Genomic DNA, 16,742 nt, shown 5'->3' with positions numbered 1-16,742 from the left:
CATCTGCTGAGCTTGTGTGGTAGAGTCCCAGAGATGGGTATATTCGGAGGTTTGACTCCTAAATCTGTCCAAATCTGGATACTGTCTCCTTTCAAGGCAGATCAAAGGCTGTGGTATGCTGAAAATGTGTGTTTCCAAAGTCTCTGAATGCCGTCATCTTTTCCCCTCCCCACTCCACTCTTCCTCCTCCTTTTTGCCTTGTTTGAATAGGTTATTTCAACAGTTTGGCTTTGAGTTCAGATATTCTGTTGATCCAATTTGTTGAGGTTCTTGTTCTCTCTCTCTCTCCCTCTCCCTCCTTCTCCCCCCCCCCTCTCTCTCATTTACTGAGCTATTTGTTCACAGGCCTCCTCACCCCTGGCTCAAAACCCAGGGTGATACCAAGCCCCACATCTCTCAACTTTTTAAGATTCCAGTCTCCTGTTCATTTTCAGAGCCCAGTCACCACCTGTACCTTTAGTTCCTCTGTGAAGAAGGAAAACAAAAAACAACAACAAAAAACAAAAAACAAAAAAACAAAACAGTGAGTGCTGGGTGCATCTATTTATCTACCTTGTCTTCTGAAGATTACCTTTAAAACATTTAAAAGTCTCTAAACTTTGCATCCTATGACCGGTTACTGAGGGGCTCCCTGTTGAGAAGGGGGTGCCTTGTGTAGAAGTCACCTTGTAAGTAACCCTTTGCTGTGCTTATAGCGCTCATAAGACACAGTTCCTTATTAGTGCCACTCTGCAGTGCATTCAGGAGCCAGGTATGTGGCTTACATGTAGTCTCAGGACTTGAGAGGGCGAGACCAGCCTGAGGTACAGTGTGACTCAAAACAACCCAAAGACGGTGAGGGAAGGAGCATATCATCTCACGGTGCTCGAGCGCACCTGGCGGGGTGAGCAGGTGAGTTTACCTCTAACAGCTACCCAGGCTGGAACCCCTATCCCTGATCTTAAGAAATTTCATATAATCATGTGATGTGAAAAGCAATTTTAGATAAATCTATACAGAGGTGTACATCCATTATTTAAGTTATGCTTAGCCAGTTACTGGCAAATCCCAGAAATGTGATTCCTTAAAAAACTTTAACAAGACAAACCTAGTTAGGACACAGGATTGTTTGTAAAACTGAATTTATTAAAATGCTCATAATTAAAAAATATTAAAATGCATAGAAATTAACAAACATCAGTTACAAACGTTACACTGATAGATCTCAGTCCCTTTTCATAGTTATGCTGTGCACCGCTTTCACTTTTTAAACACAACAGAAACGCAAGGAGCGCACAAGAAGTGTGTTAACACCACATCCTGTCCTTGTCCTATGAAACTCAGGACCCATGAGCACTACAAAGGGGAACACTTGACAAGCTCATCACCAGACGGCCTTGTTGAAACTCAAGACAAATTCCGGCCTTCTATTTCTACTGGAATACTTAAAAGGATCCAAGGAACATTTAAAGAAAAATCCCCTGAGTATTGGGTCTACCGCTTTAATCCATTAAAGTTTAAAGGCATTTACAGAAAGATAAAACTTGTCTAGTGGTTCGTGCTGGACAGGCGGACGGACCAGCCCCTACCCTCACTGGCTACTGTCAATGCTCTTGGTTTTCCTGGGCCTGGGGGCTCCCACAGTCACTGGCAGTTGCAGACTGACACTGCAGGTGTCCCCTGCTCCCCCCTTCACCAACTTGGCACAGGCCTCACAGGAGTGATGCTGACACCAGGAGACCCTCTGGCTCACTGCAGCCTTTCAGCATTCTGGTGCCATTATATCCCTTGAGAAAAGCAGGGTTCTTTTGTTGTTTTCTTTTCCTGTCCACAGTGGCACTTTCTACACTGTGGAGGGAGTTCTTGGCTGGGGGATACAGATGAATAAATGCACTTTGCATTTGAAGTTTTCATTGTATATGCAAAGGATGGAAGGGAAGAGAGGTGTGAGTGCCTTCCCATCCTCAGGAACTAAGCACAGGCTCTGGAGAGAGAGGTAATGGAGTGAGAACTCCAGGGCAGTCTGGGTGGGGACAGGGAGTGGCACTTGGTTTGAGCTGTGGAGTGACAACATCCCTCAGAAGGGATGGCAGTCATTTCTATGTCAGCACTGTTTGACACTGTATGGCAGGCAGTAGAAGGGGGTTGGGAAATGGTCCCACCCAAAAGCCCAGAGCACTGCTTTGACTAACCATGCTGTTGCTCCAATAACCCGTGCCTGGTAGGCATTTAAAACACTGCTGGAGTTAAAGCTCAGCCTTCAGGTGGAGGCCTCTGAAACTGTTCACTTTCCTTGGCTTGGCTCCCGGACACCCAGGCATTTCACACCACCCAGTCAGCAGAGGCCCATCCCAGATGGTGTGAGGCAGGCCCTCCCTTCTTCACCCAGCCGTTATCAGTCGAGGGTGCAAGGTATAACCATGTCTCCTCCAGATGTGCTGGAGGAAAAGCTGAGCACGTACAGGCTGCAGAGAAAAGTGCTCAGTGGAGCAGCAGGCAGGGCAAGGCACCAGGGAGCAGAGGCGGAGGCCAGTGTAGCAGCAACCCAGCAGCTGAGAAACCAGCTCTCCCCCTCAACTGCCTGATGGCCTCAGAGGCAACTGGGGGGGGATCTCCTTCCTCGAAGGGCAATAATCTGGGGGTTGGTGGTGGTGGTGGAGGGTGGACCTGTCTCCAGCACAGCTGTGATTACAAATGAGTTAGCAGGCCTAGGAAAGGAATGGAGCTGGGCACTGTGGCAAACAGAAAAGTCAGGAGGGTTCCCAGTGAGTGACGCTGGCCACACAAGGATCATGGGGCATGGCTAGTGATTGGGTTGCTGGCTATTGCTCTGACCATGCCCGGTGTCATCGGGCCACCAGCATTTAAAAAAACGAGACAAGCAGAAGGCCCTCAGTGATTGGTAGTGCCTTCCTTCCGTGTCAGTGTGATGAGTTTAACTTTCTAGCCATCTTGTGGATAGCAACATGGCCACAATCATTTTGATTATCATCTTCCCAAGAAATGTACATATCAAGAAGAGGTAAATTAACCTACTTTCTCATCTTACCCCCTTAAGATCTGCAGAGCAGTCCAATGTTGATCAGGCCCAGAGCATGCTGGGAGTGCTGCAGGTGTCACTGTGACGTAACAAGGGGCAGGCTTCCTTCAATACCCTCTGTCTTCAGGCCCATCCGAGACAATCATTTCTTGGAGGTGGAAATACAGGCTGAAGTGAGGGCAAAGGCTGGCTCTTACGCAGCGAAGCCTTCTTCCTCGAGGCTTTAGTAAGACACTGAAATCCCGTGAACTCTGGGGTCTACCTGGCACCGGATAAGGCAACCACACCCAAACTGAGTTCTGAGCGGCTAATTGTCGATAACACAAAAGCGATTAAGGCTGAGGTATGCCTGGTCTTTGGCGATGGTACTGTCAGGACGAAATACATTTGGGATAGATTTGGCAAAATGCAAAATTAAGCACAGGAAAGGAGTGCTGCTCTTGAGACTGGAAAATCTGTTACGAAAAATTCCAATTTATCAAAAAGAAAAAAAAAAGGGCGCACATTCAGGTGCTCCAGGTAGGTAGTTTTATGCCCTTCTTGATCTAAGTTTTCCGGTTTCTGGTTCCTGCACTGCTAGCTGGAACTGGAAAAAACAATACAGGTGGAAATAGGCACAGTGAAGACTCAGTTTGCCTAAGACGAGACTAGACGTCAACATGCCCTTTAGTGACTCACGGCAAGCCTGACAGCTGATTACTTTTAAAGTGCTTCTCAGGACACAGAGCTGTCCCTCATTCGAGTTTTGGTCGCAGGCTGCTGTCAACCACTCCTCCCATCCTCTCGGCTATGAGCCCCATGTTCTTGGTCAGGTCTTTGAGGTGGCTCTCATGAAGCAGCTTTTGCGTGAGGTATTTCTCCCTCTTGATCTTGCTTTTCGTGATTTTTGACACGTCTGGAATTGCATACGAAATGAAAAACTTCACCGAGTAGATGATGTGCTGCGGAAAAGAGGGAAGACACTGTTAGAGGGGTACAGAGCTCCTCACAGAGTCCCTTGTCAGCATGGCGGAGTGTCTGGACAGGGCAGACACTGTAGCCACTTAGTCTCAAAGCAGCAGGATATAGGCACGGCCTGTCAGTGTTCGGCTTTACTGTGTTACGTCACCATGGAGTGTATCCTGGTGTGTGTAATCTCATCCATATATGTACCACTACTCCAGTACATGGGAGACCAAGACTGATGTCAGTCTGGGCTACATAGTAAAAAATAAAAGAAAATGCATGTCCCCAAACCCTCCATTAGTTTAAAAAGTCAGACCACTGGCAGTGCTGTTGTATTTTGTGTGTGCATTTTCCTAATCCTATAAATGTATGTATAAGTGTATATATATGTTACTATAAAGGAAAATACCAAAATATGTATGCATTCACCAATAACATGTCTGCTCTTACTTGATTTGAGCTTTATAAAAACAGTATTCCATAGTCTTTCAAAAACAGGACTTATTTATCTTTTATGTGTGTGTTCCCTGTATGTATATATGTGTACCATGTGTGTACATCCTGTGCAGTCTAGAAAGAGGCAACAGAACCCCTGGAACTGGAGTTATAGATGGTTGTGAGCTGCCATGTGGGTGCTGGGAACCGTCCCAGGGCCCTCTGCAAGGACAGCAAGTATGCTTAACTGCTGGGCGATCTCTCGAGCCCCTCGACATAGATTTTGGGGAAATGCCCTTTTCCTAAAATTCTTCCCTGCCACTGCCATAGCCGGTTCATTTACTTCCGCAGTTGTGTAATGCTCCCGGGTGCCCTGTGACATTTGTTCCCTACTAGGGATTTGTCCTGCAGCCTAGGCATTGGCCTGGTACCCAGGTTCAGTTTAGCAGTGCTGTGGTCAATGTGTAGCAAAACATCCACATCCTCTGTGTCTGAAGAGCAGGAAGCTATAGGGGGCACTGCTGAGGCACATGGTCAAATCATTACCTAGGGTTCCAAGATAAAGAACTTTCAGGAGCAACTGCACCCGCTTAGCTTGCACCACAGCAGTAGGGCCAGGCAGCTTCAGCTATGCTCCCGTCTTGTCACCACTTTTTTTTTTTTTGGGGGGGGGGGCCAATTTTCTAACCTTTGGTCTTACTCTGCATTTCTGTGACTGTTAATGGAGTTAAATTTTTCTTTTGTTAATCATCCTGAAGTCCCTCTGTTTCATGTACAAAAGAGTTAAAGAAGAATGGCCATAAAAATACTTAAAGAATGGATTGTGCCTAGGGTCCAACAGTACTTAGAGCGGTGGGAGGACCAGGAACGAGTGTAACGTCACTGAGTGCAGCAGGACACTGAACACATCACAGTGGTAGTTTGCACATATATTACTCAGCAAGAGGTTTAAGGGAACGAGTCATGCTGGTATCAGAAGCGCAGAGTCTGGGCAGGGGAAGCTTCCAGAACGTGGTCTGGAATAGTGAGGCTGGAAGGAGAAGGGGCAGTGACAGCCACAGGCATGGCTGGGCACGCGGGGGCTCTGGCTTTTACTCTAAGGTCAGAACACAGTAGTCTCCAGGTAGAAACCAGGGCCCAGCCAGGCAAGAATGATGGTGGCTCTGGCCTGGCAAACCTTGGTTTCTCTAAAGCCCTATGCTGAAGGTGAGCTCCCAGCTTGTGATGCAATTGAAGGGGGTTAGCGGAAGCAGCTTAGAAGGGGATATTGGGCCTTTCTTATTTTCTACCTGTTGGCTGCGGCGAGGGGAGAAGCTTCCTCTCCATAGCGTTCTCCTGATTTGGGGGTGTTATCTCAGTTTAGGCCCTAAGGCAGCAAGCAGGTTACCATGGAAACTATCAGCCAGAGTAAACCAGTATTGTTACAGCAATACAAAGCTGGCCTACATGAGGTTAAGGTGGGTAAGACTGTAAGAAGTGGTCAGTGGTCTACTGTTTAGGGCAAAGCCATCAATCAGGCTTGGGTGTTGGGATGAGAGAAGAGGAAGTGGAGGCAGAAGCAGAAGCGGGAGGGCTCCAGGAACTCCGTCCTGAGCAGGTGGCTAGACAAAGATGTTATTGTGCAAAGCTGACTGTGTTTGGAGCAGAGGGCGGGTCTAGGGTAGCCTCTAGCGGGTATGAGGACACTCTGGAACTAAGGCAGCCGCCTGGAGACAACCAATCAGAAAGTGCTGGGCTCGGCTGAGCAGCTTGTTCTCCTCATCCTTGAGGCATGAGGACAGGAGCTATCTGAGATGTTCCTGCTGATCTGATGTAGCCATTGATTTAAACTTGCCTCAATACCACCTTCATTATATTCCATAGGTTTTGGCACATTTGTTTCCAGTATCATCTGCTTAAAAGTTTAAAGAGGAGGAGGGGGGGAAAAAAAAAGCCCTTCTTAATATATTTACTGATTTGTTAGTTGATTGAGAATATGTCGTTTAATTTCTGTGCACACGCGTGCTTCCCCAAATTTCTCTGATTAATTTCTCACTTAATTGCACTGTACTCAGAAAAGCCTCTTGATATGATTTTAATTTTCAAGCATGTGCTGAGACTTGTTTCACAGCTTCCAGGGTGGCAGGCCCTGGGGGGTGCTGCGCTGTTGAGAGGAATGTGTGTGTTACCCTGGGAGCAGTGTTGGGTGGGTGTCAGTGAGGCCCGGTTGGTCTAGAGTGCACTTTTCCTCTGCAGTTTCCTTTTTATTTTGGGTACCGATGACCTGTCTGCAGCCGAAGGTGGACTGATAAACGCCTCTGCCATTGGCGGACATCCACTTCCCCCGCAGAGCACGCGGATCTTCCTTCAGCGATTCGCTCTCTGGCATCTGTTGTCTATAGTTTTTATTTCCTTTTGCTGCATTGACCCCTGTATCATCCTAACTTTCCTAGACCTCTCTTTGTGCTTAAAACAAGTGTTTCCCCAAAGCTAAGTGAAGATGCTTCATGGGAAAGCGAGAGGTGGGCAGGGTTGGTGCTGACAGCTAGGTCACATGGGCGGAAAGGCTGCTCAAGGAATTCAGCACAGGCCAGACACTACAGTCACTATAGCCAGAGCGGATAAGTGTCTTAGGACAGTGTAGAGGAGGGAGAGGAGGGAGGGATCGGGAGGCAAACACTCCCTTTGGGGACCCTGATGTCACTTGACGAAGAACAGTGGAGTGGAGCTGGTGAGGGCCACAGGCTGTGGCAGCAGGTGTGATGGGTGCAGGTGCCACAGAGGAGCTCGGTAACGGCCACAGGTGGGTTTCATTTCTGGGTTAAAGTCAATATGGTTCACGTGATGCTGTCATTTAAAAATATCCTGCGTCTTCATTTTACACATTCTGTGAAGACCTCTGTATCTAGGAGCCAGTCAGAATGGCCTTTCCTTCTGTTGTTGTTGTTGGTTGTTGTTTCTAGAGACAGTGTCTCATGGTGGAGCTCCAGCTGTCTTTGGACCCACAGGGGTCAGGCACCTGTGCCTCTACAGGTCTGGAAGAAACACGACATTGTATTGGACAGTTTTCCTCTCTGTGCCTAGGCTGGTCTTGAGTGTAGAATCTAGGCCAATGGTTCTCAACCTGTGGGCCATGACCACCAGAAAACACATTATCTCCCATGGCCTTAGGAACCCCCCAACCATAAATGTATTTTTGTCGCCACTCCACAAGTATAAATTTTGCGGTGTCTCAGTTCCTAGGTTGAGAACCACTGATCTAGGCTCTGCTAGCCTCTCAGGAGTTAGGGAAGGGTTCCTCATCTGATGTTTTGTTTCCAGCCCCCACTGTTGCTGCGGAGAATCCTCTTTCATTCTTGGTTTTCTTCCTCAGCCGCCTGCCTCCTCTCTCGGATGAGCTGCGTCTTCCTTTATGACGTATGTCGTACGTTCTGCTCCGTGGCCGACAGCTTCCGTCCATTACAGTGTTCCTCTTCTTTGCTTTTGTTTTTGTTATTTTTAAATCAGACTGCAAAGCCTCAGAGTCTGCTGGATTGGTGTTTACATTTGGCAGAAAACGTACCTATGTAGCAGCTCAAACAAGCATGGGTTGATTTTCTTTCTTTGCACAACAAATTTGGAGGCTCCATAATTTGCTATGAGTTATCTGCTCTGAGCAAGACACTGACTAGGTCGACAGACAGTGTACGGCTGTGTTGCTTTTTCTCAGTGTTAGTGAGAGAGAGAGAGAGAGAGAGAGAGAGAGAGAGAGAGAGAGAGAGAGGGAGAGAGAGAGGGGGAGAGAGAAAGCAAAGCACTATGAGGAGCTTGTGAGCATCATAGCTGCACGGGCAGAGGCCTTCCACAATCCACCATGTTGTGCACAGTGCCCCAAGGTACAAAAGGCACCCAGTGAATATGGTAATGGCGGAAGTGACTCTCCCTCGACACAGGCACAGCTATTTCATTGGGAGTGTTATGGACATTCTAGTCTCAGGCCAAACCTGGTTAGGCCACGTCCTAAAGCAGTCGTTAGCAAGTAAGGAGGCAGGAGTATACATTTTTATAGAGCTGGAGATACTTAAAGGACCTCATAGGTGACCCACGAATATGCACGGCCACAGGCCATCTCGGATCACAGTTCTCTTACCTCCATGACAATGATAAAAGCCAGCTTGGCAGCAATCACGTGCCAATAGTAGATGTTGTGTTTGTATTCTTGTGGGTGCCCAGGCGGGTTCCGGAAGTCACGGTACCTGGAGACACAACCAGGCAGATTAGAAGACAAGCCTTTTTGATTAGTATTGTCAACAAGGGCCTGATTTGAAACCAGAGTCATCTTGGATGCATTTTTTTTTTTTTTTTTTTTTTTTAGCTTTTTGAGACAGGGTTTCTCTGTGTAGCCCTGGCTGTCCTAGACTCACTTTGTAGGCCAGGCTGGCCTCGAACTCACAGTGATCTACCTGCCTCTGCCTCCCGAGTGCTGGGACTAAAGGCGTGCACCACCACGCCTGGCTTGCAATTTTTTTTAAAGTTCACATCACAAACGTTTCATCTGAAGTTCAATTTGGTATCAAATACTAGAAGAAAACTATCCTATGGTAACTTACTGCGCATGTGGCCAGAAAATGGTGGATTCCAGCTGTGTAAAACAGGGTGCATCTTTATAAAACAACAACATTTTCGCATTTTCTCCAAGGCTTTATCTGTGCTTTCTGAGATGACAGAAAGTGATTTAGTGACCTTGGGGATTAGGTCCATTATGGCCGACTGGCCCATACTACCCAGTCCTGCCTAGGTAAGCCAGCCAGCTCACTCCTGTCGGCTTCCTCAGCCCACTTCTAACTTCTCGGCTATAAACTATTAGACCCACAGGAGTGCAGTTACTGGGATCAGCATTATGTACTGTCAGAACAAGCAGACCGCTTGGAATAGTTGCCTTAGCCTTGTCTGACCTCTTTGGTTGTGTTACTGAAAAGCTGAGGCGGAAAGGCTTTGAAGTGAATTTGGGCTTAAGAATCTGTACTAGAGAAAACAGATCTCCACAGCCTACGTGTTCAACAAACTACCGACCGGTAAGTGAGCTCGTGTGCACTCTCTGTAGTTGCCGACCTTCTCAACTGCTGATGCAAAGCACATCAGAGACCTCACTGCATCTGGCTTTATGTCTTTGCTGCCAGTGTGTCATCGTTAGCCTTAGGTTCTCCTTGAATTTCAAAGGAGGCATTTTCTCTTTCCTAGCACTGCTGGGGAGGGGAGGGAACCCAACCAGTGCCATGCCTGAGGGATGCCAGTGCTCTCTGCTGCTGAGTGACAGCCCGTGTGCCTCTTTATTTCAGTAAAATAAAATAGAAAAAAGAGAGTTTTGCTATGTATCCCAGGCTGGCCTTGAACTTGCTATGTATCCCAGGCTGGCTCCACTGATGGGCACGCACCATCACTCCTGGTCTTAGGGTTTGTACATGCTAGGCAGGAACTACCAATTCAGCCACACTCTCCACTCTCATAAGAGCCGAATGATTTGAATTGGTAAAACTCTCAGCTATTTCCATTTCTTAGGATCACAGCTTGACTTCATCAGTTATGAAGTGCCCATTTGAACGCCTGTCTAAGGTGGCTGAGAAGTTTTACCCTTGGTCTTTTACCAGCCTTAAAATTTTTTTTAGAGTATTATTAAAAAAAAAAAAAAAGCCACGTGAAAATTGTCTCTTAACACAGACTTAAATAATACCAGTTAGAGTCTTATCACACACACCCAAAAAGGCTTTTACAAGGTGAAGTACGTTTCTAAACAGGAAAATCCAGAACTTGCCTGCACAAGGTGTAGTTACCCAGCCCAATGTATGGGTTTTCTTTGTCCGTGTTTTTGAAGTCGGTGATGTTGAAGACGGAGAGAGTGTTGTTGATGTAGCCGTCCATAGTGTAGTGAGTGTGCTCCCCATAGGGAGGGATGGAGAAGGACCAGTAGTACACCAGGCGGGGGATCATGTCGGACGTGAAGGCGATGATCATGGCCTACGACCGGAAAATGAGAAAAAAAACGTTAGCGTGGCAGCCATGGCTCTCCGTGTGGCAGCGCCGCTGCTTTTACCGTGCTATGTTTCTCAGTGTGAGCGATACATATTTAATGCAGAGGGCACTTTGGGAAATCCTCCATTCTCAGGGAAGGTTGAAAGGCCTGAGTGGAAGGCCTGATGGCTGCTTGCTGAGCGCGTGAAGCACACGGAACACCGTTTGTTGAGAATAACTGTACTGTAGGGCAGGACTAGCTTGCACAGCCTGTGTGCAAATCAGTGCTGCTCGGAGTTACAACATCCACTTAACCACAGAGCGCTACTGGATAGGACACGGACACACACAACCTGTCATGGTTTAGAGTTAGAACGCTCTTGTAAGACAGTACTAAGGTCAATATTATTAAGATAAGATAACTCATTTGTGGAATAAAGAATTTATACAAAACTGATTTTTAAAAAAAAAAATAAAAATAAAAATCACTTGCTTCCTCGCAAAGAAGAATGAAAGCTGATCAAAACACACTCCTCTTGATCCAGAGTTATATAACGGCCACTAAGCTCACCTTCCCTGCCTCCATGCTATCCTAGACTTGTTTAGACAATCCACGGCCTGATAAAACTATGTTAGGCTTATTCTACTGACTTAGCCAGGAAACAATGCTAGCTTTATAACGCCTAGTATCTGAGCATCCAAATTTCCAAAAGATTAACGGGATAAAGTTCGGAAATCATAAATTATCATATAACACAGCTGACTATGTTCCTGCACAGAATAGATGAGACAATTGTAAGCCTGTGTCTATGCCAGGCAGCCATGTACTGGGACCGGAGCCCACTTAGAACTACACGAACCCTTCCCCACAGATCTTTAATTTGGGGCTTAACTCTCTGGAATATGAAACTGGTTCGCGGGAAGGACAAAGGGGAAATTGTACGCTCTTTAGGCCAGTCATCAACTGAAACACAGAATAGACATAGTTTTTTTTGGCTCAGACTGACTTTTAGTCATATTCACCTGGACATACTGTTTAGTTGCAGTGAGGCTACAAACCAACCAATGAGATTCAGGAAAAGCAAGAAAACAATTACGGGGCTCCCTGCACCCCCAGAACCAGCTCCCTTGCCTTCTGTGATCTGGAGAATCTGTGTGTGTGCATGTGTGCACACGTGTGTGCATCTGTGTCTGACTGCTAGCAGTGAGGTAAGACAGGGAGTTTTGGTCTCTCGTCGGATTTCAATAGATGAAAGTTTCCTGGTGTCATTTAGCTCAATGCTATCTTTTTACAGAATCACCCAAAATCTACTTCAGGGAGGAATAAAAATTCCAGCAAGGAAGATCTTTGTTTTTCTGACAGGGGTGAATTCAGCTGCTGTGAGATGCGTTGCAAGGACGCACATCACTGGAGCTTGCCTCATTTCCTATGCTGTTCAGCATGCAGGTTCCATTTATATTAAAACAAATTAAACTCGCTCTTCAATAGCAGGAGCTCTATCACAGTGCCACAATGTCAGCTGTGTTTATTTATGGCCCCATCAGTGTTTAACTCAAGGGACGTCACAGCACACTCCTGCTTGATGTCGCCTACCCTGGTGGCCTCTCTTCTCTCTCTTGTGCACATCAGGTTGTGGACACCATGTGGGGTGCTTCAGGGGAGAGTATTATATGTGGGGTAACAGATACGTTTCATGGTTACCTGTATGCATATGTACAATTCATTTTATAAGTGTAATGAACGCTAAAGGTATGGACCAAAGAGTTGCCCATAGTTTAATCAATGACACAGATCTAGTAAGGGGTTTTGCTAGGGTATATAATAATAATAATAATGATGATAATAATAATAATAATAAATATAATAACAACAACAACAACAACACCCAGTTAATTAGCCAGTGGGTATGTGTGTTTCATATTCTCTCTCTCTCTCTCTCTCTCACACACACACACACACACACAGGCACGCATGCACACATGCACGCATAGAGTACTTTGGAAACCTAGCGAATCTTCCATCTGTGCCCATGGGATAGAGCCATGGTACAGATAAAGGGAGAAGGTGTCTAACATAATCACTCCAGAATGCTTGAGGAATCAGAGGTTTGAACCAGATCAATTTTTTGTTTTTGAAGGTCAAACAAAAACCCTTTCAGTTTCCAACCTTCCTGGCATGTCTTCCCGAAGCACACAGATCTGTGTCCCTGCCCTGCCTAACGTACTGTAGCATACTGGATGTGACAGATTCGTGCTTTCATGACTGTAGGCCTTGTGGTCATGGCTCTAAACATCAGTCTTCATTTTGATAACACAGGGGGCGTTGAAAGTAGGGGCTATTTGGGTGAGAGGGAAACTGATTTAATCTATCAGTTCTTCAAAGCTAGAGGCAGCCTGCAATTCAAAAACCTGCCGGGGGGTGGGGAGTAGGGTGACAGCTAACTTGTTTTATTGTAACCAGTCAAGGGGCGGGGGGGGGGGGGGGGGGTGGGGGGGGGGGGGGGGGGGGGGGGGAGGGGGGGGAGGTGACTGGTTCTGAGGTGCCTTTCAAGAGTCCTCAGGGGGTCATCGTTAATGATGTGAGGGAACGAAGCCAAACGTGGCAGCAGCAATATGAAAGAGGACAGGGCTCCGTGTGTGTCTGCTGTGACTCACTGACTTCCCTAACTATGCCCAGTACAGAATCATTCATCTAGCAAATACAAAGTGGGGCTCTGCAGTGCACAGCGCCAAGATCACACAGCTCGAGCTGTGGTGCCGGGAAGTGGAACTGAGATCTATCTGACTCCACAGCCCACTTCCCTCCTCCAGTGCCTGAGACGGAGACGGCCACTTCCGCTTCTGCAGGAGCTCATGGGGACTCAGCAAATTGTGGCTTTAAGAAACTAAAAATGAAAAAAAAAAAAAATCATTTTTTCTTTTTGGGAAGCTGGGCCTGGTGAGATGGGTAGTGAAATATGGGCAGAAATAACCTTGGCTCTGAGAACATTTGTAGGCAAGAGATCTTCTGATGGGATGGCATTGAACCTTTCTACCTAAGAGCTGCCTCTTGGCCAGTGCCCAAATAAGCAACGTGTAGAGGTGATATAACAGGCTATATAACCCACTTGTGTTCTCTCACAGCTGGGACACATGCAGCCACAAGGCTGCCACAACCTGGGGACTGCCCCACCTCCACTAAGAGCTTGCTTCCCTGGAGACAAGAGGGTAACTAACACCCAGTTAGGGTGGACAATTCCTCCCTCATTACAGTTAATATTTTAAGATGCCATTTTAGAATATATACTGATCTATAGTGGGATGTTTTTAGGGCACTCCGACTGTCAATGAACCCATGTCTGCCTACGTTTTAAAGCACTCTTTGGTGATGATGCTTTTTCTGTTACATACATAAGCGTATGTACGTAGTTATCTTTGGATAAAGCCTTCAGCAAAAGAGCAATAACGACACCTCTGGAAGATGTCCTGGTGTGGTGAGTCAATAGTGTATTGGAAAAAAGCAGTTGCATAGCAACTAAAAGCCATACCGGAAGCTAGAGAGAGAGCTCAGTGGTGAGGAACACTTGCTGTTCTTGCAGAAGACGCAGGTTCTGTCCCCAGTACCAACACGGCAGTTCATAGCCATCTGAAACTTGCGTTCCAGGGGGTTCTTTTGCCTCTTCTGGCCCCACTGGGCACCAAGCACCCACGTGGTCCACATATAATGCAGGCAAAACACCCATAACCCATACAGAGAATATCGGGAGGCCTACCCTGTGAGTCCCAGGAGTACTCACGTTGGTCACCACCGCCAGGATGGCTATTCCTTGCATGATGGGCTGCCACGCGCCGATATCCCGAGCTTTTTCTGGCACCATGCGTCTAAACTGAGTTGTCAGCTTCCAGGCGTCCACTCTTATTTCCAATATATTGTTCACCAGGGCCAGCAGGGGAGCCAGTGGGAAAGAGGCCACAAATAAGGTGACGAACCCAAACTGAATAACTGTCAACGGAACGGACACACATCATGGAGAGGGGGGACAGATGGGAGGACAACATAGTTTCTTCTACTGTTCCAAAAGAAAGAGGAAGGTAAACAAACAACCCACCCCAGCGGGGAGACACATCACGGTCAAATCACAACACAGTGCTCACAGCAAGGCGAACTAAACGAAACATGAATATGGGATCTAAAAGAAAGGTGGCTAAGTACAGCGTTAATTCCCTCACATACACTCACTCAAAAGAAACACCATTGAAAACCCTTTTTTTAAATCAAGCAGTTATTTCCTGGTAATACGCTTGAGGCACCCTAAGCATATTGTTTACTTCTTCATGTGAAGCTAATATTAGAAGCGGATTCAGGGCTTGGCATTGAAAAGAGAACCAAGTAAAATTATCTACTAAGCAAAAGGAAGCAGAAATGTGTGGCTATGAAGATGATGTTCCGATGAGACTATTGAGAGTGCAGTAAAGCCCTCGGAGATTTCATTTTCATCTGTTGCAGACACGCATGCAGCAGTCCTAACCCATGGTCAGTCTGTGTGGTCACAAGGTCAAGATTCCAGTGGTGACCATGATCTTCTCTCTTTATCTGGAAGATATGTGACTGTGGTATAAATGGAGAAAGGGTAAAACTGTGGAGAGGGAGAAGAATGAGATAAGACCAGGGATCTATCCAGGAAACCTCTCTGAGCCTCTTCCCACCTTATTAGCAGAACCATGGAGGGCCCCTCACAGGTGGGAGTGACCCTAAGACTGGAGGAGACATCACACGGGCCAGGCAGGCATGGTCAGCCTCAGGGAAGTCAGACTGGCAAGGAGCCCGCTGTGCCAGCAGTGGGAGCCACACCTCCATCTGCACCTCTCTAACTTCCATCCACGACAGCCTTGGGGCCTGGCAAGTAAGACACTGCAGAGTGGGTCAGAGCTGACAGTGGTCAACCAGCCAGCCAGTGTCCACCCTACTGGAAGGACAGCCTAAGGTCCCTGTGTTAGTGATGACATAGCATGGGCAGATCTCGACTGTTTGAGAGAAACCAGAAATAACACAGTCCAAAGGAGAAAAGACACCATTTATAATAACTAAAGCAATACTTTGTTAGAGTAAATTGATGGTAAATGTTAAGACTGATGATTATTGTAGGAAAACGAATCAATCAGTGACAAGGCATATGTATGCTTTTAATCAGGTAGACTCAAATTTAGGGAAACAAAGATCTAGTTGGCAATTCCTTACAGCTATCCTAGACACTAAGTTTCAAGAGACATCGACAAATAAACATAAAATAACACACATTTGCACTGACAATGTCTGGAAAAGAATAAAAAGAGACTGACTTGTTCAGTGTGTCACTGAAAATAAAGGTCTGGGGTTCTAGTACATGCAGACATGGTACTCACTAAACAGGTTTACAGAAGAAGCACAGATATTCATGGGACTTTGCTGAATGCTAACGGGGGTGGGGGCCGGGGGCATGGGGGGGTTTGTCTCATATTAAACAGCTGGTTAAGTTACCAGGAGAGCTGGGATGGGGCCATCATCACTTTTACCCCAAAAAGGAGTAAGAATTTTTTTTTTTTTTAACATTAAAAAAAGTAAAGTGAGAAGAACATTCTAAGGCCCCTTTGAAACGAAGAACAACAGATGATTTTAGTGAGGTGAAAAAAACACACACTCATTGTCAAGAGCCCCCACTACTGTCCTCTAGCACTTCACGGCAGCAACCACACTTCACTCACCCCACACTCTAAGCTCTACACCGCACAAGCCCTCACCACTGCATGGAAGCTGCTACTGTAACCCCATAAAGTGGCTGCACATTCTAAAACCCAGGGCACTCTTAGCTTATTTAGACAGATAGTTCTTGACAGAGCCCAGCATCTCCCTCTCCACGGGATGGTTTTTCTTGACTTGTTTTTACTTAACTTAAAAAGCCCGGTTATACATTAAATAAGAGCCCTCTAAAACACCATTGCCCACAGGGCTCTGTCTATCAGGGCTCTGTCTATCAGGGCTCTGTCTAGCAATCGCAAGGTTTCAGCTCTGACTTCTCCTCCTGTCTTATGCGCCTTTCTGCCATGGTCCAATCCCTACTGAGCAATGCTGTTACTCTTAAAAGCCTTCTCTGCAGAAATAACCCTGTTCGAGTTTTCCACCAGCTTAGCACTCTGGTAGTCTCTCACAACTGCAAGGCACTCCTGATCCATCCACACCGCCTCACCTACAGCTTCCCCAGCGCCTGACCTGTGCACCCGCCTTTCCCAGCAGTCCTGAGGTCCTACAGACACCAGAGCTCTCGCCATACCAGCTCCCTTCCTGTGTGCACCCTGATACGTATTCCATCTCCTGGAACACACCTTGGAAATTCTATTCCTCATCTGCCATCTGGGTCCC

General features: G+C 46.8%; 1 protein-coding gene across 2 annotated transcripts in view; it reads right to left on the bottom strand.

Moving 5' to 3' along the window:
- Nucleotides 1–3,686: 3,686 nt before the first annotated feature.
- The window catches only part of Ano6 (anoctamin 6), a 174,535-nt gene continuing 161,479 nt past the window's right edge, over nucleotides 3,687–16,742 (bottom strand). For both annotated transcript variants that reach the window (XM_051160263.1, XM_051160264.1), the window contains 4 exons: nucleotides 14,143–14,348; nucleotides 10,170–10,372; nucleotides 8,508–8,613; nucleotides 3,687–3,960 (listed from right to left, as the gene is read on the bottom strand). In XM_051160263.1, coding sequence (XP_051016220.1) covers nucleotides 3,754–3,960; nucleotides 8,508–8,613; nucleotides 10,170–10,372; nucleotides 14,143–14,348 — 722 coding nt within the window. In that variant the 3' untranslated portion in view covers nucleotides 3,687–3,753. The remainder of the gene's footprint in view (nucleotides 3,961–8,507; nucleotides 8,614–10,169; nucleotides 10,373–14,142; nucleotides 14,349–16,742) is intronic.

This window comes from Acomys russatus, chromosome 17 (assembly GCF_903995435.1).
Source record: "Acomys russatus chromosome 17, mAcoRus1.1, whole genome shotgun sequence".
In the NCBI taxonomy this organism is placed as follows: domain Eukaryota; kingdom Metazoa; phylum Chordata; class Mammalia; order Rodentia; family Muridae; genus Acomys; species Acomys russatus.
This window is presented reverse-complemented; position numbering and strand designations above follow the sequence as displayed.